Source organism: Coptis chinensis, chromosome 4 (genome assembly GCF_015680905.1).
Source record: "Coptis chinensis isolate HL-2020 chromosome 4, ASM1568090v1, whole genome shotgun sequence".
Classification (NCBI taxonomy): Eukaryota; Viridiplantae; Streptophyta; class Magnoliopsida; order Ranunculales; family Ranunculaceae; genus Coptis; species Coptis chinensis.
In genome coordinates this window covers 14,172,893-14,195,903 of record NC_141459.1, presented here as the reverse complement: position 1 = coordinate 14,195,903, position 23,011 = coordinate 14,172,893, and the positions used below count along the sequence as shown (strand labels likewise).

Here is a 23,011-nt window from a genome sequence, read left to right as displayed (position 1 = left end):
ATTCGGGTTCTAAGGTTTGGGCTTGGCCGGTTGGGTCCGAACTATTACCTTGGTCATGAGCCCATGAGCCATGCACCTTTGACCTTAGCCATGAACCATGGCTATGACCCTGAACCTGTTGAACATGGAACGACAGTTTGACTTTGACAATGACAGTTTGACTTCGACCATGATGTGTTGACTTTGACCATGACGTGTTGACTTTGACTTTGACTTTGACCGTTGACTTTTTCTAGTTTTTCACATATTTGATTTTATGGACTATTGCAATAATAAAATATTATCAAAAATTATATAACGTTGTTTGTCAATATCTAATTAAGATTTGACGTGAGTTGTGTGTAAAACATATATATATATATATATATATATATATATATTGGGCTTTGATTGTGGACTGTAGACTGTTTAATTGTGCTACATTTTATGTTGTAAATTGTATGGACAAATCAAATGCTAAAATGCTGTGGAAGCTTGTATAAATTTGGTGGTCATTATCTAATTAAGATTTGACGTTGATATTGTAACATTATATCATATGTTGGTATATATATATTAAATGCAATAGTTTTGGAGAAATAAATGTATAGACACTCCATTATTTTATCTGTGAGATGCTAGTAGAGTATTTGTGGTTATTTCCTACGGGATTGTGGTAGTGCAATAATATATTGCACGTGAAAGAATGAAAGTGGTTATGAGATATAATTGAGATATTTCTAAATATTGTGTAGTGCAATAAGGTAATTGACCATGCACGCGATATAGTGGAATGATTATGAGTCATAAATGTATGACACCCGAATAAATTACGAACGAAAATCCTAGAACCCGACTACCACAACTCATGTGATTTGCCCCGTATTGGCGATGTGATATGATTGGCCCTTGTGTAGGTGTATATATAAGATGTTGATTGACCCATGTGTTGGGCAATCGAGCCAATAGTGACTTGATTATTCCGTTCTCAAATATTGGAACGAGACGCGATACTTTATGCCGAATATCGGCGATTTACATAATGGCTTCCGTAAGGCTTTACCTCGTGTCGCGGCATCCCGCCGGTAGTTATGCATGGAGTGGTACATTATGTAAGGGGAGGCATGTTGATGTACATGTTCGGCCGGGTAGCGATTGTGGTAGCCGGGAAACTAGGTAAGACATAGATAATGACGACATGATTTTAGGGACACAAAGAAAGCCTTAATTAATATAATTATGGTAATATGTTGGTTAATGATAGATGATTGTATATGCTTGGTGGTTATAGTTTAGTTAGAACCTAAAACAGCGTGGTGGAAACTAAATGCCTTTTATTATCGCATATAGTTTGTTGTGTGGTTAGGGGAAGTTAAAGGCCTCGATGGAGGAACTACCCGCCTTAGTTATTGAACTTAAGGATGTTGTATTAGTCGTGGAAAGTTAAGGCGCCTCGGTGGAGGAACTATGTAACGCCCGTATTTTAAAAATACGTTTTTATCTATTTAATTAATTACTGCATTATTGAGAAATTTTTGGTTGTGAATGTATTTGTGCGGGTTTGAGCTGTTTTTGTATGGTGGGTTGGTCTATGGATGGGTGTGGATGTTGGAGTTGTGGGGGGTCAGTTTGAGGTGGTTGACGCCATCAATGGCGACGCCTTGACGCTCTCCAATGCATCGATTTTTAATGTTTTTGATTGTTTTGTTGATTGTTTTGGTTGGTTGAGTGATGATGGATTGAAGGGGGTGTGTTTGAGTGCGTGGGGGCTGTCGAGTGGAGGTGGAAGAACCATTAATGGTGGCCGAAATGATATTTAGATCTAGAATTGATGAAGTTAGGATTGTATGAATTAGAGTTTTTGGTTTTATTAAAGTGGTGGGGGTTTGTACCCTCTCCATTTTCGGTTTGTTGGAATTGGTGGTTGTGTGGAGGTGTGTGGTGGCTGGTTTTGGTGGAGGAGAGAAGGGAAGAAGATGAACAGTGATTTCGGTTTGGGCCTTGGGCCAAAACCTGTTGGTTTTGTTTGGGCCTATCTTGTTTAGTTGGTTGGGATGGGCCGGAATTTCATTTGTTTCTATGGGCCGATTTTTATTAGTTGATGGGGCCAGCTCACTTTAGTTTTGATTGGGCCGGTTTCAGTTTAATTTTCGGGCGAACTTCGGTTAATGTTTTAGGCCAGATTCGGTTTCGCTTTTGGGGCCCGTTTCTAGTCTTTGGGGCGGTCCATGGGACTTAAAATAGATCCAATTGGGTCAGGTAAAATAAATAAGTGGACTTTTAGACTTTCGGGTTCTAAGGTTTGGGCTTGGCCAGTTGGGTCCGGACTATGACCTTGGTCATGAGCCCATGAGCCATGCACCTTTGACCTTAGCCATGAACCATGGTTATGACCCCGAACCCGTCGACACCTTTGAACATTTTGACTTTGACAATGATGAATTGACTTTGACCATCGACCGTTGACTTTGACTTTGACCAGGACATGTTGACTTTGACTTTGACCATGACATGTTGAGTTTGACCTTGACCATGATGGGTTGACCTTTGACCGTTGACTTTGACTGTTGACCGTTGACTGGGAATGTTGACTTTTCCAGTTTTTCACATATTTGATTATATGGATAAATATAGTAATAAAATATTGTTGAGATTGTATAACTTGGTTGGTCATTATCTAATTTAGATTTGATGTGAGTAGTGTGTAAAGCATGTATATATTGGGCTTTGATTGTAGACTGTGGACTGTTTATTTGTACTACGTTTTATGTGTATATTATATGGACACATATAGTAATAAAATGCTGTGGAAGCTTGTATAATTTGGTGGTCATTATCTAAGAAAGATTTGACCTTGATGTTGTGTATTTTTGACACGTGACGATATTGAGATGTTAGGAGACATTATATTCCTAATATGCTATCAAAATGTATGTGATACGTTGAAGCATTGTGACATGATATAATATGTTGGGATATATATATATTAATGCAATATCTTGGAGAAATGTATATACGCTCCATTATTATATATGTAAGATGCTACTATGATGTAGCATAGTATTGGTGAATGTTTGCCCACGGGAGTGTGGTATAGTGCAATAATATATTGGCACGTGAAAGAATGAATTTTGGTTATGAGATATAATTGAGATGTTTCTAAATATTATGGCTTAAATTTAATAAGGTAATTGACCGCATCGATATAGTGGAATGTTTATGAGTCATTAACGATGACACCAATAATAAATTACGAATCGAAAATCCTAGAACCCGACTACCACAACTCATGTGATTGGCCCTCTGGCGTTTCGGGGCTAATCTGAATGGCCTTCGGCGTATATATATTTCAATGAAGTGAATGGTTTTGGCATTAATTTAATAGTGGGCTGGATTATTCCGTTAGCAAAATAGAACGATGATGCGCAATATTTTTATGCCGAATAGTGGCGATTACTACATAATTGCTTCCGTGTGAGGATTTACGGTGTCATGCATCCCGCGAGGTGGTTACGCATGAGTGGTTCATTATGTAAGGGGAGGCATGGATGTACATGTTCATGTTGTTGGGTAGCGATTGTGGTAGCCGCGAAAACTAGGTAAGACATAGATACGACGTGATTTTAGGGACACACAAAGAAAGTCTAAACTAATATAATTATAGTAATATGTTGGTAAATAATATATCTCTAGATAGATGATTGTATATGTTTGGTTTAGTAGTTTAGTTATAACCTAAAGCCTCCGGTGGAGGAACTAAATGCCTTATTTATGATCATTATAGTTTGTTGTGTGGATAATGGGAAGTTAAAAGGCTGATTGGAGGAACTACCCGCCTAGATTATTGTACTTAAGGATGTTGTATTAGTCGTTGAAAGTTAAAGCAGCTCGGTGGAGGAACTAACCTGCCATTATGGATTATGGATATATTTGTATAAGTATATGTTGTTTTAGAGCTACTCACACCAAAGATTTTTATAATCTCAATTCGATTTGCATGTTTTGTTTATCGGTGTGTTCATTCAATGAACATAGTTGATAAGTTTTGGCAGTTTAGTGTTGAAGAAGGTGGGTCAGCTTTGCTTGTGGTTTTATGTTAGCATTGCATTTCGTGATGTATTTTGTTTTCCTTAAGGTGATATAGATTTTCGGTCTAGACAATGTGTATTTGTACTTTCATTTGTAATGTTAAATAAGGAGTTATTGAAAAGAGATTTGTAACCTAATCTTATTTGTAAATTTTTGTAATGAAGAGGACATTTGTTCAAGTTAAAATTTTTATTGGTTTTAATTATCCGCATATTTAAAACCGCTGTTTATGGGTTTTGGAAGTTGAGAGTCGTCACACCTCTGAGATCGAAGAGTCGGAACAAATAATGTTTTCAGTGCCAGAAATTAAATTGAGGTGTGACAGTTTGGTATCAGAGCATTTGGTTAGCTTAGACTTAGGTGAGTCTAGGTGATTCTCGGATCGTGGTTTATGGGTAGTGTTTAGGAAGTATTATTTTTAAAACTATTTCCGCTAGTTGTTTTATTTTTACAAATAAAATAAAAGAGATATAGAAATAAAGAGAGTCAATATTTTTCTTGATTGGTTTGTACGTGTGATGTGTATATTTATATTAGTTACTTGTGGAGTGCATATGAAATGCTTTTAATTTTCCTTATCATATGATGAGTGGTTATATGTGTAATATGTTAATGATTAATGGATTTGATCAAAATGATGTGTGCTGTTATAATATTGTTTTATTGTTGATGTTCGTTTTCACCCTGTCTGTGAACTTTGTATTTGAGTGTTAGGTTATTATTCAAGAAACAATGAGATATTTTAATCTGATTGAATGAGTTGTATTATCTGATGGCTTTGTGACGTACTGAGTAAGGAACTAATTGCCTCGGTGTTGGAGGAACTATCTCGCCTCACTTTCATTACATTGTAATGGATGGATAGTATTTTTAAAGTATAAGAGATTAATCTGTTAGAGGTGATTAGTTAGAAATAGATTGAATATAATAATAAAATATACGTGTATTCTTTTTGAGATGTATATACTTGCGTATACACGTCTATTCTTTTTGAGAGGTGTATACTTGCGTATACACATTTTTATATTATTGTATATAAGTGAACTATTACCGTGCGTATATAATTGATTAATATCGTTAAATTAGTTTCACATGATTTTTGCATATTCGAGTATTTATTCTGAATTGTTTTGTTTCAGTCTATATGATTTTGATAGATGAATATGAAATTATTATTTTTTTGATAATGCTATATTTGATCCAAAAAGCATGAATTAGGATTCAAGGGTTGTTTTAAATTTAATATTTAGAGAGCATGACTAAAGTAATATAAAGTTTATTGTAGTATCAATGACATGAGTGATTTTTATTTTAAGTGTATCATGACACAAATTTTTCTTTGGTGCATGATAATGAAAGACTCCCTAATATTTTATACCGGGATGAACTTTCTCCATATTATTGATTAGTTACGTAGAATATTATTTTTTTTCGTAGAGTCTGCTACGTGTCAAGAAATTGCATGCTTATGAGTAATGATATATTTATCTTGTATTTAAGGGACAATAATAATTTGTTTTAATATAGACAGTTAAACTGTAATAGGTTTTGTAATGGCATGAGGATATATATTCGGGTATTATTTAAAATAATTAATATCAATGTTATCTTGCTTAAGTTTAATCAACGTGCATTCTTGTATAGGTTCTAAGTTAATAACCAACGTTTTTGTTCGTATAGCTTTACTTCTGAATCTCGGGACGAGATTCTTTTGAGATGTGTATAGCTGTAACGCCTGTATTTCAAAAATACGTTTTTATCTATTTAATTAATTAATTTAATTATTTTATTTTCAAAATTCGTCGGATCGGACTCGGGATACGTGGGCCTGGTTTTGGGACCGAAGTCGGTGTTGGGCTTGGGTTTTAGGACCCAAGTATATAAACACATTTTCTAGAAAATAGGGTTGAGGAGAAATAATAGAATATTAAAATGGAGGCGAGCTTAAAGTTTGGATTTCTGGGGTGGGTGGAACGGCTAAACTTCGGACTCGAGAAATTCAAGTAGCCGCTCATTCATCTGAGTAGCTATTTTGCTATTTCACCTGAATACCGAAACCGTTTTATTGTCCTATGATTTCACTAATTTTACTGTTCATTATACTGTTGTGTTGGACTTCGTGTCTTTTTGTTTTATTAAACCTTGTTATAGTTCGGATTGTAATTAAACTGTTGGAAGCTTTGAACAATGTGTTAATGGCGGCCAATACTGTTTATGTTAACTGTTGTGCGTGAGTAGTTTATTTTCCTGTTTTTCCCGTATACAAACACACAGTTAACTGTACTTCCCAAAACTAAGTTCTGTTCATCGTCCATTTTCTGTTTGTTTTCTCTTCAAATACTATCATTACTTGTGAATGTTTAAAACCTTAGTAGATTGTTAGTAATGCTTGTCTACACCGGTAGGTGGTGGTGAAGGGAGGCGCGAGCCCCTAACCTCCTCCCTTCATCAAAAATTTCGGCCATTCTTGCATTAAATTTTTGGTTATGAATGTATTTGTCTTGGGTTTGAGCTGTTTTTGTATGGTGGGTTGGTCTATGGATGGGTGTGGATGTTGGAGTTGTGGGAGGGTCAGCCGAGGTGGTTGACGCCATCAATGGCGCACACCTTGAAAAGAATCGATTTTTAATGTTTTGATTGTTTTGTTGATTGTTTTGGTTGGTTGAGTGATGATGGATTGAAGGGGTGTGTTTGAAGTGCTTGGGGGCTGTCGAGTGGAGGTGGAAGAACCATTAATGGTGGCGAAATGATATTTAGATCTAGAATTGATGAAGTTAGGATTGTATGAATTAGAGTTTTTTGTTTTATTAAAGTGGTGGGGGTTTGTACCCTCTCCATTTTCGGTTTGTTAAATTGGTGGTTGTGTGGAGGTGTGTGGTGGCTGGTTTTGGTGGAGAGGGAAGAAGATGAACACGCTGATTTCGGTTTGGGCCTTGGGCAAAACCCGCTGGTTTTGGTTTTGGGGCCTATCTTGTTTTAGTTGGTTGGGCTTTCATTTGTTTCTATGGGCGATTTTTATTAGTTGATGGGGCCAGCTACCACTTTAGTTTTGATTGGGCGGTTTAATTTTTAGGGCGAACTTCGGTTGTGTTTTGGGCGATTCGCTTTTTTTTGGGGCCGTTTCTAGTCTTGTTTGGGCGATCCATGGACTTAAAATAGATCCAATAGGTCGAATTAGAATAAATAAGTGGACTTTTAGACTTTGGGTTCTAAGGTTTGGGCTTGGCGGTTAGGTCCGGACTATGACCTTGGTCATGAGCCCACGAGCCCATGCACTGACCTAGCCATGAACCATGGCTATGACCACCTAACCCGTCGACACCTCTGAAACGAGCTTTGACTTTGACAATGATGAATTGACTTTGACCATCGACCGTTGACCTTGACGGTTGACTTTGACTTTGACCAGGACATGTTGACTTTGACTTTGACCATGACATGTTGAGTTTGACCTTGACCATGATGGGTTGACCTTTGACCGTTGACCGTTGACTTTGACTGTTGACCGTTGACTGGGAATGTTGACTTTTCCATTTTTTCACATATTTGATTATATGGATAAATATAGTAATAAAATATTGTTGAGATTGTATAACTTGGTTGGTCATTATCTAATTTAGATTTGATGTGTGTAGTGTAAAGCATGTATATATTGGGCTTTGATTGTAGATCGTGGACCTACGTTTTATGTGTATATTATATGGACACATATAGTAATAAAATCTTTGTGGAAGCTTGTATAATTTGGTGGTCATTATCTAAGAAAGATTTGACCTTGATGTTGTGTATTTTTGACACGTGACGATATTGAGATGTTAGGAGACATTATATTCCTAATATGCTATCAAAATGTATGTGATAACGTTGAAGCATTGTGACATGATATAATATGTTGGGATATATATATATTAATGCAATATCTTGGAGAAATGTATATCAAACCCATTATTATATATGTAAGATGCTACTATGATGTAGCATAGTATTGGTGAATGTTTGCCACGGGGTGTGGGTGTAGTGCAATAATATATTGGCACGTGAAAGAATGAATTTTGGTTATGAGATATAATTGAGATGTTTCTAAATATTATGGCTTAGTGCAATAAGGTAATTGACACCGCGCGTGATATAGTGGAATGTTTATGAGTCATTAACGATGACACACTGAATAAATTACGTAACGAAAATCCTAGAACCCCGACTACCACAACTCATGTGATTGGCCCTCCCGGCGTTTAGTTAATCAATGGCCTGGCGCCCGCCCTTCTTCCTCGCTTCAAGAAAATTTGAATGGCCCTCCGGGCGAAAACCCGAATAGTTGGTCGGATTATTCCGCTCGCAAAAATAGAACGATGATGCCGCTAATATTTTTATGCCGAATAGTGGCGATTACTTACATAATTGCTTCCGCGGTGAGGATTTACCCGGTCGCGGCATCCCGCCGAGTGGTGGTTACGACGGAGTGGTTCATTATGTAAGGGGGCGGATGTGGATGTACATGTTAAATAGGTTGTTGTGGTAGCCGGAAAACTAGGTAAGACATAGATCTGACGTGATTTTAGGGACACAAAAGAAAGTCTAAACTAATATAATTATGGTAATATGTTGGTAAATAATATATCTTAGATGATTGTATATGTTTGGTGGTCATAGTTTAGTTATAACCTAAAAACTCGTGGAGGAACTAAATGCCTTATTTATGATGCGATAGTTTGTTGTGTGGTTAGTGGGAAGTTAAAGCCTCGAGGGAGGAACTACCCTTTAGATTATTGTACTTAAGGATGTTGTATTAGTCGCTTAAAGTTAAAACCTCGGTGGAGGAACTAACCTACGATGGATTATGGATATATTTGTATAAGTATATTTTGTTTTAGAGCTACTCACACCAAATTTTTATAATCTTGACCGATTTGCATGTTTGCTTATCGGGTGTGTTCATTCAATGAACATAGTTGATAAGTTTTGACAGGTTTAGTGTTGAAGAAGGTGGGGGTTTCATAAGTAGCATTTGTATTTTGTTTTCCCTTAAGGTGATATAGATTTTCACCTGAGACAATGTATTTGTACTTTCATTTGTAATGTTAAATAAGGAGTTATTGAAAAGAGATTTGTAACCTAATCTTATTTGTAAATTTTGTAATGAAGAGGACATTTGTTTAAGTTAAAATTTTTATTGGTTTTAATTATCCGCATATTTAAAACTTTTTATGGGTTTTGGAAGTTGAGAGTCGTCACACCTCCTGAGATCGAAGAATCGGGGAACAAATAATGTTTTTCCCGATGCAGCCGAAATTGAGGTGACAAACAAACTACCTTAAGGATTGTGTATGTATATGTATAATTATATATTGTATTTTAGAGCTACTCACACCAGCATTTTTATAATGCTGACCCGATTTGCATGTTTGTTTATCGGGTGTGTTCATTAAATGAACATATATAGTTGATAAGTATTGACAGGTTTAGTGTTGAAGAAGATTGGTTGCTGCTCGTGGTTTGCGTTAGCGTCACATTTCAAGATATGCTTTGTTTTCCTTTGAGGTGATATAGATTTTCAGTTGAGATAAAGTTATTTGCATTTTCATTTGTAAATTTTTATAATGAAGATGACTTTTGTTTAAGTTTGAAATTTTTATTGGTTTTTAAATTATCCGCATATTTAAACTATTTATGGGTTTTTAGGAGTTGAGAGTGCGTCACACCTCGAAGATCGAAGAGTCGGGAACAAATATTGTTTTTTCCGAATTCTGTCGAAATTCGGGGTGTGACACCATTGGTACTTGATGTTCCCCATTCATCTCTTCTGAAATTCCTGACTCATTTGCTGTTGTATCCATCGTCTCCTCCGATACAGTTAGGGTAGGATTTGTAGTAGAAACAATATCAATATACTTCTCTGAGGAGTTAGATATGGCTGAATCACTCGATACTTGCATTATATGATCATTTTCGGGAATCAGAAGGTGCCCTTTCCCCTGATTTCTCATCTCAGCTGCCTCTTGCTTAGCTTTCTTTGACCTTTGTTCTACTACCCTTTTGCTTCTCCTAACCCATCCAACTCCCCCATTCATCACCATATCCCATTCCTTGAGACAACTCAGATCTAATTTTCTCTTTTCTTTTCTTTTAAAAATCTCTCCTTGCTCCCTTTCGTCTCTTTCCAGCCTTGCTTTAAGCTCAGCTCTGGAGCCCTTTTCTCTTCCACCTCGGGAAACCATGAGTTTAAAGCCTCTACCACATGTTGGTCTATTGTGGTTGGTTGCTTGCTTGCCAGCTTGGTCCTCTTGCATATGCAGCTTCTGGCTTGGTTGGCCTGATACAGAACTTTTGAGGCTCGAGGAACCATTTTTGAAAATAAGCGTAGGTTTTTTGGGAGATGGATAATCACTTTGTTCACCTAATATATCTTCCTCTGTCCTACTCCTATTGCACTTATCAACCATTCCTTCCACCTAATCTTCTTTATTAGAGGTATCCAAATCCCAAACCACTTCTACGTGAGAGGCCTCCATCTTATCATCCCAAATCTTTCCAGAGTGGACTAAGCCCAAAGTCGCTCGAGCATCCATCATCACAAGATCTAGACCCAGCTGGTTAACCTGTGGGCTTAGGTGTTTCCCCCTTTCAGTTAGGTCTTTTAGCCCACTCCCCTGTTTCTTTACTCCTAACCTTTGGGCATGAGGCCCATGTCCTTGTTCCCCATTTGAATTGGTCTCAGCTCCCATGGCGACCATTGGCTTACTAGGGGTATCCGTTGGGGTATCCGTTGGGGTAGCCGTTGAGACTGTAGTTCTGAATCCTGTTCCTGACTCCACTGCTCCTTCCTTGTTTTTGTCTTTTTCTTCCCCTGTGTCAGCTGCCATAGGCCCTACCCAGCTGTCCTGTTTATTCCTTACCATATTTTTCCGGCCACCATATTCCCAGAACATTCTTTCCGATGTCGGAGTTTCTTCAAAACGTAGCTTAGATGGGATCCCAACTATAATGAGAGATTGTTTCCCTGTAAAAGCAACCCCATTATAAAACTTAATAGCTTTAATTTGGCTGTTAAAATTTTGTTTGACATCCTTCAGAGACCTTCCACATTTCATCAGATCATATCGGTGTTGATTGCACAGTCTACATGCTAGCTGGTCGTGCCCAATAACGCCGCAGAAATAGCAAAACATCTCCAACTTCTCATACTTAAATCTAACCACTATCTCTTCTCCTATTTCCAACTTGATCTATTGGTCCTTCTGCAGTCTTTCTTTAACATCCATCTCTATTCGGATCCGAGCCACCTGTTGGTTGAACTCAAGTGGACAAGATATGTCCACTTCCAAGACCTTCCCCAGCCCAGCCCCAATCTTCCAGACATTAACCTTGTTTATTCTTTCCTTTGGAAGATCCCAAACTTGTACCCAGAAATTGACTAGATCAAACTGGTAGTCATCTAAACTCCATCCTCTTCACCATGCCTTTACAGAGAATACCTGACCTTCCAGCATCCACGGGCCATTGTGTAGCACATGTTGCCATTCCTTATCAGATTCAAAAACCATCTTTACATGTTCCCTATCCAGGCGCTCAAGAGTTATTCTGCCTTTTGTTTGCCAGATTCTATAGATATCTTTTCCGACCTCCTCCAGCTTTATTGGGTATCTACCAAGAAACTTTCCAATCAGAGTAAGCTCCTCAATGACGATTTCCTCTATATTAATGCAGTTAATCTCTATAACTTTAGTCCTTTTCTTTCCAAAGAATAGGTTTTTCATGTTCTGTTGAAGGGCCTCAATCTGATTGGTGTTGCAATTGTCTTCTTTCTGGACTATTTCTATCTCAGTTAAGATGCTCATGGTTCCCCTATTCAGCTGCCAGCCCAAAACACCTAACAACCAGAGATAGATACCCCACTATCCTCAGGCCAGGCCTTGGCTCCAAGCCATAAAAGGAATCAGCGTTGTGGAAGAACCAAAAGAAGACAAGAAACGCGGGGTGGGGGGGGGGGGGGGGGGGGGGGGGGTTGGGTTAGGGGGAGGGATGGGGGAAAAGGAGAAGGGGTTTGGGGGGAAGAGAGAGGGAGGAGGAGGGTTAGTTGAAGTTATGGCCAGCGAGGTAGCCCCAAAGGAAGAGGAAAAGCGCTGTTATCTCCCACATGTTGCCACTTGTTTCACATGTTACACCTACTACACAAGTGGTAACATACTATTTGCATAAGTCAACACTTGTTCGCTCCATCAATCACAGCTACATAAATGACATATCTCCACACTCTCAAAGGGCGGGGGCTTCCTCTGTATCTTTTCATTCACTTTTTAATGGTTTCCAATGCCTTAACACATGTACATAGAATGGGGTAAATTATGAACTCATTCTATACACACTCAAATCATTGTAATCACCGCAACTGTAACCTCCATTAATAAACTATCCAAACTTTGTGGACGTAAACGACTATGCCGAACTAATTAAATTATTGTGTCTATTTATCTTTATTATGTGTAATCTTTACTGATCAAATACGTTTCCAATGGATCTCTACCAAGCTAAGATCATATATGGTGTAATGCCCAAATTACGGATTGGTTAAATTTGTGCATTAACAGCTCCCATATCATTTTTAAAATAGTGATAATTTCTTCCAATTTACAAAAGAAGAAAAACCTAGACCTACCATTTGTCGTTGGTAACAACAAAACTACCAAATGCTCATGATCGAGTGCACAACTAACCTACAGTTACAAACTTTTGTCAGCTAGTGTGAAAAACTAATTGTGACTAAAAAAAATTGGAAAGAAATCATTAAGGTAGCTTTTCATTATGAAAAAAATTCCTTTTAAGAGTCCTAATGGAGCTCACATACATATTACTTCTAGAATTTTTCATTATACGGTCAATAAGTTTTCTATTATAGGTTTTGTGAGACATCTAACCATCTGAAGTTTGTTTACTATAATCTATTCAAGTTCTTCTTTATATCTCGATCTTTTCAATATATTATATTCCATTACCGCCTTATGAAGCCCTCGTGGATGTCACCTTTCTGTGTGTTAGATCCAAGGACGTAGAGAGGCTGGGAGGGGAATCCCTTTTCAGTTGTTCGGAGGGAGGGATCAGACCCCTTTTGGGTTGTTGGAAGCGATGGAGGGATGTGTTTCCTTTTGAGTTGTTGGAAGGGAGGGGATCCTTTTGAGTTATTCACTTCTCTTGGGATTTTGTGTTATCCGCAATGCTGTCCAAGGGGCTGCCGAGGCGCCAATTCTGTTGAGGCACTCAAGGCGTCAATTTTAGTTAAAATTGTTGTGGGCATGGCGTCAAAGGCTTAGTCCGGCGCCGCCAAGGCGTTTGTAGGAAATATAGTGCCTTGCCTCGTCACTGACAACAGAGGTTATCTAAGGCTGAATTTTATTGAACTTTGTTGCTTCTTTCCTGTGTTGTTTTTTGTTGGTTATCTATATCTTATGCTAGTATACTAGTGATCTTTTATACCTTCAAGAAAAGGAAAAAAGTAAATCAGTTCCCCTAAAAACAAGTGCCACCTGTGTCCGGATTGACGTCGTAATAGATTTTGAGTTCCTCGGCTAATTAACTCCCAACTTTTCTTTTTTGAAGGGCTAGCTTCATGTCCATCTCTAAGGCTGAGTCCAATGGCTCTCTATCCCTTTAAAAGTAGTGTTAAAGTCAATAAAGTAGAGCTAAAGTCAACAAAATAGAGCTAAAATCAACATATTTTACTCTCTATCATTATTTTTCTATGTATATATACAAATGATTTTACTTCTATCTATTTTATAGTATAGAGAGTAAAATAGAGATAGAGAGTAAAATCATTTGTATATATAAAGAGGAAATTAATGATAGAGAGTAAAATCTATTGACTTTAGCTCTACTTTTAAAGGGATAGGGAGTCATTGGACTCAGCCTAAAGGAACTATATCTTGCTGGTAACAAATTTAGTGAGGTGGAAGGGCTTCATCGACTCTTAAAACTTAACATCGTAGATTTGCTCTTCAACAAAATCTCAACAAAGAAAATGTTCGGGCGGCTAAGCTTGCAAAAAACTTAGGGTCTCTTTTTCCTTTTTTCCTAACCCCAATTTTTTCCGAATTTGGTAATGATATTTGTGTTCCGATATCCGATTTTTCTGAAAAATAATTGGATCGAAATTGGATGTGTTTTCAAAATTCGATCCGATCCGATTTCCGATTAATTTCTGAATTTTTAACATATAGTGGTCTATTTCATATAGTTACTAAATTAAAACTATATATAGTTTACAAACTAAATAAAAACCTTAGAGAAATAGAACATTGTCTCTCTCACAACTTCAAGAAATCAATATTGTCATTGTAATACATGTCTCAATTTGTCCCATATTCCTATTTACTGAATTAATACATTAACCCGAAGAATTTTTTTGCTAAATGAACGTATTAAAAGGTCTAAGTTGTTTACTGAATTAATACATTTCAAAATGATTGATAAATGAATGTATTAACCGGATAAAAAATGGTTATTCTAAAAAAGAATCTGATTATATAATTCAAATTTCCGATTTACTTTCATATTTTGCGGATTTCGAAATTTTCAAAAAAATTCCGATTTTCCGAACTTTCCGAATTCGAAAAAAAAATTGTCATCCGAAAAAAATTGGATCAGATTTGGAAAAGATATTGTCATCCGAAAAAATTGGAAATTTTTCCGAAAGCCCTTTATCCAATCCGATCCGATCCGATCCGAAATCACCCCTAAGCAAACTACAATTCCTTGTAAGCAATCAACTTGGAAGGCAACCCAGCTCAGCGGAATGTTGGAGACGAACAACTGAAAAAATATCTACAAAGTAGATGTACTTCAACAGGCAAACCATCAGAGCTAGCTCCTCAAAGGAGGTTACAGATCGCTCAGCTAGATCAACCATTGTTTCCCATCAGTTAGATCGTGGCGCACGTGAGGTCAGAAAATAAGCTCATTCGGAAAGGAAGTCATACTCTATCCACTGGCAAGGCGTCATCTTCTTTTACAAGTGAATCACGTAGGATACTAGGTTAAACACGTCATCTTCGTCTACATATTCAATAAATATCTTGGATACGTCTAATAAAAAAAAGGGTAATTTAGGAAGCTAAATGTGTCTAAAATCATTTTATTTATTTATTTTAAAATTGGGGTTTGAGAATGTTTTTATGGATGTGTCCAAAATTACCCGGATACAAATCCAAATTCAATGGTCTTAAAAAACGTATTACTAAATTTGTACATTTTGGTTTTGGAAGTTTCCATTTTCCATTTATATTAATTAGTGAACTTGTGGTTTTATCAAAAAAAATAAGTGAAAAATAATTTGGGCCGGGGCAATTTTCTTTTTTTTCTTGTGTGGGGGGACTGGGGGTGGGGGAGGGGAGGAACAACTACTTTCCTTCCATAATAATTTTTTACATCAAAACAATTAAACAATTGTTTTATGGTGGCCCTAGTGGTATGTAGTTGACCTGACTACTGTACAGACTACAGACTAACAAAGTTATTATTGGGTCACTATCGTGAGGAACAGAGTAAAACTCTTAGTTTCGTTATCAATGACCACAATCACCACATGACAATTTTTATTTGGCCAGAAACAAACTAAGCATTAGATAATTGCAGCAAAAATGAGCTCGTCTTTATACCTGCTCATTAGATCATGGAAGTCTTGATGACTGATTGCAAATGCAGCAAAAATGGGCTCGTCTTTAAAAAAATTATTTGGCCAGAAACAAACTAAGCATTAGACAATTGTAGCAAAAATGGGCTCATTTTTATACCTGCTCATTAGATTATGAAAGTCCTGATGACTGATTGCAACTGTACACACCAAAGTTGAAATTTTCACCGCGCTCTGTCCCTTCCATTTTACTTAAATATGTCAAGTGCCAATTGTTTTCATTAATATGTGGGTCATCCTTTTATACTTTTATAGAGCTAAAGTCATAACATTTGATATTACAATTGGGTCAATGGAGCTCACATCAGTCCATTTTCATTATAGCAGTTGCAATCAGTCATCAAGACTTTCATGATCTAATGAGCAGGTATAAAGACGAGCCCATTTTTTCTGAATGTCAATATTAAGTCCTAATGGAGCTCACATACATAATACTTCTATAATTTTTCATTATACGTGATCATATTCTACATTCTATGTATTGTTGTATTTCTATTCAAAATTTTGCCTCAATAAGTTTTCTATTGTAGGTTTTGTGTAAGGGTGGAATTCGAGGCGAGCGGTTCGGAGTTCGGCTCGAGCTCGCTCGTTTAACTATATGAGCAGAGCTCGAGCTCAAATTAAAACTCGTGTAATAAATGAGCTTGACAAAGCTCAGCGTGTTTATATCAAATAGTATATTTGTAGTGTAAAATAACCGAGCCACTCGGGCTCAGCTCGTTTAAACTCGGCTTGAGTTCGCTCGTTTAACGATATGAGCCGAGCTCGAGCTCAATTTAAATCTCATATAATTAATGAGCCAAACTTAAATGTAGTAAAGCTCGGCTCGTTTAGCTTGAATTCCGACCTTAGTTTTGTGAGACACCTACCTAATTTTTTTGTATTAGAAATTTAGAATAAAAAATCAAGAAAATTTTGTAACCCGAGGACCGACTAGAAGCTCGAGTCAATCGCTCGCATGGGTACTTTTAAAGGGTCAAGAGTTCACATAGGTAATCAAAAGGCAGAGATTTTATCTAGAAAAGCATGTGGAATCTGGATCCAAAAATTTCGTGACCATCAAGCCAAAAAGTGTCCAACTTCAGAGTTCAGAGTTCAGACCACCTCAAATTTTATTGGAACATCATCACTGATCACGTCACTATTATTTATCAAAGCCTTCCAGAAACTCCTTCTCTAGCTCTATTTAAACGTAAACAAACCCTAGTTCACATACACTTCCGCGTTCTCAATCTTGCTCTGTAACTCTCTAGCTTCTCTCTAATTCTTGTAAAATAAAACAGGAAGAAACAAAAAGAAGAATAATGTCGAAATCTCCAGAAACACAACACCCAAAAGCAGCTTTTGGATGGGCAGCAAGAGATAACACTGGTGTTCTCTCTCCCTTCCACTTCTCCAGAAGGTATATCTAAACTACTTTAAAATCCGCGACCCTCCTCTACAGTCCCGCAACAGTGATAATTTTTTTTTTTTTTTTTTTTTTATCTTGGTTTTACTTTGACTATTTTACCCCTATATTTTTTTAGTAGAGATTGATGATATTATATCCTTTTATGTCATCAATCCAGTTTTTATTTATTTATCTCTTTGCTTTTTGAATTTCTGTCCTCTTTTTTGTTTGTTATTGATAACTTTATCTTCACTAAAAAAAATTTACAAAAGAAAACAAAATTTTAGTAACGGAAAAGATTTTTTTTTTTGGTTATCTGTTCGTTCGTGACGATATTTTGTACTATGATTCTAACCGAATACTTGCTTGGGATACATAATGTTGAAACATACTTGAATCTGAATATGGGCGATGTGATTATAAATTATGTAAATTGTTTTTACTCGAGCACCCTGAAATCGACTCCCTATTTGGACTCATTAGATACAAAACATTGACTTGCGTTGAGATACAAGTGATTGTGTATCTCAGTACGAATTAATAGTCGTCAATTAGGAGTTTTTTTCTTTTTTTTCTTCGTAGTCAGCATATCATAGCCTTCAGGATTGTGTTTTAACATTTCTGCTATAATTATATTGTGGTTTAGAGCGGCAGTAATTGACCATGTTGTTCATTTAAGCACAATCCCGGCAATGGCTTTTATGCTATAGGGCTGCCAACAGTCATGTTATGTGATAATGTGATTATCTTTTTTATTAATCAAACTGAAGTAAAATGATAGCCACTGTTCATTTGATGGTCGAATTGTTTGTTATATAGGAATACTGGAGAAGATGATGTAGCCTTCAAAGTGTTGTTCTGTGGGATCTGTCATTCCGATCTTCACAGCATTAAGAACGAATGGGGCATGTCTCGGTACCCTATGGTCCCTGGGTAAGTTATTTTCCTTTCTTTCATGCTTTTGTCATTCTCAGCTCTCACTCTTATTAAGAACACATATGGCACAATATATTTTTAGCGTTGTCTGTTAAACAAACACTATATGACATCAACTAAATATGATATTTACTTGTCAAAGTAATTAAGTAGTGAAAATAGTAAGATGGTGTTTGAATCCTTTATGGTCTATTGTGCAGGCATGAGATTGTAGGCATTGTGACAGAGGTGGGGAACAAGGTAACCAAATTCAAAGTTGGAGACAAGGTTGGTGTAGGATGCTTGGTTGGGGCTTGCCATTCCTGTGATAACTGCAATAAAAGTCTTGAAAATTACTGTCCCAAGATGATTTTCACCTATGGTGGGAAATACTATGATGGAACCATGACATATGGTGGATATTCTGATTCCATGGTTGCCAATGAGCACTATGTGGTGCGGATCCCAGACAACCTGCCACTTGATGCAAGTGCTCCTCTATTATGCGCTGGAATTACAGTATACAGCCCACTGAAATATTACGGACTTAGTGAACCTGGGATGCATGTGGGTGTTGTCGGACTAGGTGGTCTCGGGCATGTGGCTGTGAAGTTTGCAAAGGCTTTTGGTGCTAAGGTTACTGTAATCAGCACCTCCCCTGCTAAGAAGAAGGAAGCAACTGAGCATCTTGGTGCAGACTCATTTTTGGTCAGTCGAGATCAGGAGCAAATGCAGGTAACGAATATTTGTCTTGTTCACAGCAGAAGTGTGTTTTGTGGTGGTAGTCATGCCTCATGTTAATGTTTGTATCTTTTAGGCATTCATGGGAACAATGGATGGTATCATTGACACCGTCTCAGCACAACATTCTCTACTGCCATTGATTGGTCTATTGAAGTCTCATGGAAAGATTATAATGGTCGGTGCACCAGACAAACCGCTCGAGCTACCTGTTTTCCCGTTGCTCATGGGTAAGGTTTACTGTACCATTACTTTATTATTAATATAGGGATGATATAAAAGCATTCCAAATGTGTTTACAATTATCTATTCTACACTGTAATGAGGCGTGGCCGTGGCAAATTCCGTTCGCACCAATTCAGACGATTTTACCCTCAATTTCTATTTTAAAATATAAAAAAGTCAGCTAAATATAAATGTAATAGTTGTTTTATTTAGGGGCTAAAAGGTAAAAAATGAAACTTACTTTATTGATGGCGTGGCCAACTTTTTGATTGAGATGTCTCTATCAATACAAACTATTGGACGATTCTGTCCCTATTTTACATCTTCAATTACAAAATATAATTGTTTTTATATTATTTTAATATTTGTTATGTTTTAGGGGCAAAAATGTATTGAGAATTTTTTTGAAAAATTGGTCAATGCAAATTGTGGCAGAGTGGCGTAGCCACGTGCTCAAAACTAGTGAGCATAATGATTCTGCAATATTAGGACATGGACTAAAAGTCAGTGCAATCATTTATTCTGTTAAACTTACTTGGGTCGTTGTACTATGTTTTGAACATGCAGGGAGAAAGCTAATTGCTGGAAGTTGCATTGGAGGAATGAAAGAGACACAAGAGATGATTGATTTTGCAGGAAAGCACAATATAAGAGCAGATGTGGAGGTCATTCCGATGGGCTATGTGAACACCGCCATGGAGCGTCTTGCCAAGGCTGACGTGAGATATCGCTTTGTCATTGATGTCGAGAACACTTTAAAGAAAGAGTAGTTAATCGGTTCAAATTTTTTTTTGGCCCAACGTTATATTAGTGTTGAGTGTTTTGATAGGCTATATATAGTATTTGGTAGTGATATTCCACATTATTGGATTTAATGTGGTTGCTGTAGTGTTATTGTTGTTTGTTTACTAATAGCAAATATCACTGTTTTGTTAAACTGGATTGTAAACAATTTTTTCTATTAAGCTCTGTTTAAGCACACAAATCCTTTGGTATTTCCTATGTCATATTAATCAAACTTTGTGTTCAAGCATTTGAGACTGTTTTTCAAAAGCTGCTAAGTGAGCCACTCTTCTTGCAGAAGGTAAAATGTTATTCTTTTAGGGTATGGCCAATGCAGGTGGATTATGGGTTTGTGAAAATAGTCATCTCTTTTTTGTTCAAAACCTTCCGAGATAGTGGTTGACTTGTGAATTTCGGACGGGATGTTGGATTTCGTCTTGTGTGTTTTTTTTTTAAAATGGAATGTTCCAATGTTCCATTCCGGCGGACCGTTTTTTTTTTTTATTTTGTTTCATTCGTCAATTTTTTACGTCAACATCCCGTCCGAAATTAATATTCACCTTTGCATTCGGCGGCTTCACCTTGTTTTTCATGCCTACGTATAGATGAAAAGAGGGAAAAAATATCCACCTGCATTGGAAATGCTCTAAGGGGATATCACCCGTTTGAAAGGATGTTTGCTTCCAGATAGTGGCAGAGTCAAGAATTAGTTCCAGGGTGAGCAGGTGACCACTACAAGTTTTCATCTGAATGAACTTAACTAGAGTGCACACAACTACACAAGCTTAAGTAGTTTGTTTTCTTTTTAATTAAACATTTGTTATCTTATATATAAAAGGGAGGGGTTCTAGAGACATATTTTATCTGTAAACAAACTCAAAATCATTAGGACATTTATAAGTTTTGGATTAGGCTAATTTTTTGTAGATATAATTTCCTAACTATTTTCAACATTGTCACAAATAATCAAAAAAATCAAAAATTTCTAAACTTGCCAAATATAGTATCAAAAATGGTGAAAATGAACGGTCTACAATTAGCCAAATTTTGTAAATTGTTAACTACATTTGGCAAGTTTGATTTTTTTTTTTATTTTTTAGATTATTTGTAACAATGTTTAGAATAGTTAGGAGATCATATCTACAAAAAATTAGCCTGATCCAAAACTTAAAACTTATAAATATCCTAACGATTTTGAGTTTGTTTGTTAAGATGAAATATGTCCATAGAACCCCTCCCAATACAAAAAATTTAAATGTTTTATGTAACCAAATATTTTGTCAATATTTAAGTATTGGATCGCAACTTACATCAACTAGTTTTAGAGTCTAGTTTATTAGTTTATTGGATTAATTGCATAGGTTTGTTCATCGTTATTTGATTTATTAATTGATATATATATATTATTTTAAATAAGATATCTACAATATATTTTTCCGAAAGTTCTTTGATAAAAGATCACTTAGTGAAATGTCATGTCCTAAATGCCATGAAGAAATATCTAAGTGGAACAACTTAATTGTTCGTTTGAGTATTTGAAAACAGCAATACTTCTTTAATAGCCTCCGCTCTCGATCTCTCTCAAGCTTGAGGGAGTAGAGATACCCTTCCTCCAGGGAACAACAGACCTTTCCACTTCTCCTTCCCCCTTCTCCTTCCCCCTTCTCCTTTAAACTCTCCTCTCCACCTAGAGCTATCCAAATTATTTAGTTTTCCACAGTCTTTACCTTACCATTCCCAGCTTCTACAACCCAAAACTTTTTTATTCCAGTAGATCTACTAATTGGAAGTGATGAAGAAGAAAAAAAAAGCTTCTTCCTTTCTGTTGGTATGTAGGAGTGTTTATATCAATCGATGTTGGTCTCCATTTTCATTGGATCTGGTGGTGGGTTTTGGGGTTGTCTCCTTTGGTGCAACCACCTTCCCACATTTTGCAGATCTTACACTATCTCAAGACCTTAAATAAGTTGGGTTTAGTTGGTTTTTGGTATGCAGCTGGTTGTGTTAGTTTCACTTTGGCTTTACTTGGTTGAACATCTCTATATCGACGTCAAAGCCATGGGTTCAGCCATTTATGTCCGGATTTCTGGTTTTGCTCTATGATTTGTTTGTTCAAAGCCATGGCTCTCTCCCATTTTCTACCCCCTCTCCGGATTGCTGGTCTGGGGTTCTTGGTCAGGCCACCGCTCACTAGTTGGGCCTTTGGTGGGGCATTCAAGTTTGGAATTGCTAATCTGACTTTGTTGTTGTGGAGTTTTATGATGTACGACCTGATGACTCGTGAGTCGTCACTTTGGGAGATCCAACATGGTGGAAGAATGAGCAACTATGAAGCCGACCCAGAGAAAAGGATGGGGTTTCCAATGTGGTCGAGGTGCCGCTGGTGGTTCCTTAGAGCTAGTGGAGTCTATGTTGAGACTACCATCATATATTTACATTTTTTGTTGGTTTCAACTATTCTAATTTCAGTTTTCATTTCTTGTTTTCAAGTTGATGTTAATTGTTATGATTGTAAGAATTTACGTACAAATTAATACAATCAGGGCTAGTTTATCGGAAAAAAAAAATGTCCTAAATGCCATGGGTTTTAACAATGAAAGAAGAATAAAGCATAAACTACAATGGGTTAGGATTACAATCTAATTATCCTTATGTGAATAAATAGTATTGCTTCTACTTTCAGTGCCAATTGACCTATGTTGTCCCACTAAATTCACATAGTCCAAATCAAATAACATTATAATTACCCAATCAATCTTTATAGTTATCTTTTTGACATCAATAAAAGCCCTTACTCAATAGACTAGAAAGAGATAATTCATGGCATATTAGAGGCAAAGTTTCCAGTTAACAAACTCAAAAAATGAGTGGACATTTTCACTTGGTAGGAATTGAATCCGAGACCTCTTAGAAATCAAAGACTCTGATATCATGTTAAATTGTCAATCTCTCCATAAGAGCAAGTCCAATAGAGAGTGCTAAATTGGGCTGCTAAAAGGTGCCACATAGACTTTTTAGCTTGCCCAGCCAAATTTGGCACCCCAAAATCAAAAAACCAATCCAATCGTGTTTTATGTTTTGAAGTGCTAAATGATACGGACGGCATAGTTTCTGCCGTCCGTCCATTATTTTGTAACTTAGGTTGAATTTTTTTTGGACTGACGGCACAGTTTTTGCTGTCTGTCGAAATTTAACACACAGAC

At 36.8% G+C, this 23,011-nt stretch overlaps 1 protein-coding gene and 1 long non-coding RNA gene across 2 annotated transcripts; one reads left to right on the top strand and one right to left on the bottom strand.

Annotated features, from left to right (window-relative positions):
* Window positions 1–13,972: 13,972 nt before the first annotated feature.
* LOC147502058 (uncharacterized) lies at window positions 13,973–15,070 on the bottom strand. Its single transcript, XR_015219927.1, has 2 exons — window positions 14,797–15,070; window positions 13,973–14,095 (listed from the first exon to the last, which is right to left on the bottom strand). It is a non-coding gene; the product is annotated as an uncharacterized LOC147502058 (long non-coding RNA).
* A 1,190-nt stretch (window positions 15,071–16,260) lies between these two features.
* LOC147502057 (putative mannitol dehydrogenase) lies at window positions 16,261–20,010 on the top strand. The gene is made up of 5 exons (XM_086607024.1): window positions 16,261–17,156; window positions 17,964–18,077; window positions 18,281–18,794; window positions 18,877–19,030; window positions 19,593–20,010. The coding sequence occupies exons 1-5, from the start codon at window positions 17,059–17,061 to the stop codon at window positions 19,793–19,795; spliced, it is 1,083 nt and encodes a 360-aa protein (XP_086463150.1). The 5' UTR covers window positions 16,261–17,058; the 3' UTR covers window positions 19,796–20,010.
* The last annotated feature ends 3,001 nt before the right edge of the window (window positions 20,011–23,011 follow it).

Coding starts and splice junctions, on each gene's coding strand:
- LOC147502057 (XM_086607024.1), top strand. CDS start 17,059: ATGTCGAAATCTCCAGAAACACAACACCCAAAAGCAGCTTTTGGATGG. Junction 17,157..17,963: donor CCCTTCCACTTCTCCAGAAG/GTATATCTAAAC, acceptor TTTGTTATATAG/GAATACTGGAGAAGATGATG. Junction 18,795..18,876: donor GAGATCAGGAGCAAATGCAG/GTAACGAATATT, acceptor TGTATCTTTTAG/GCATTCATGGGAACAATGGA.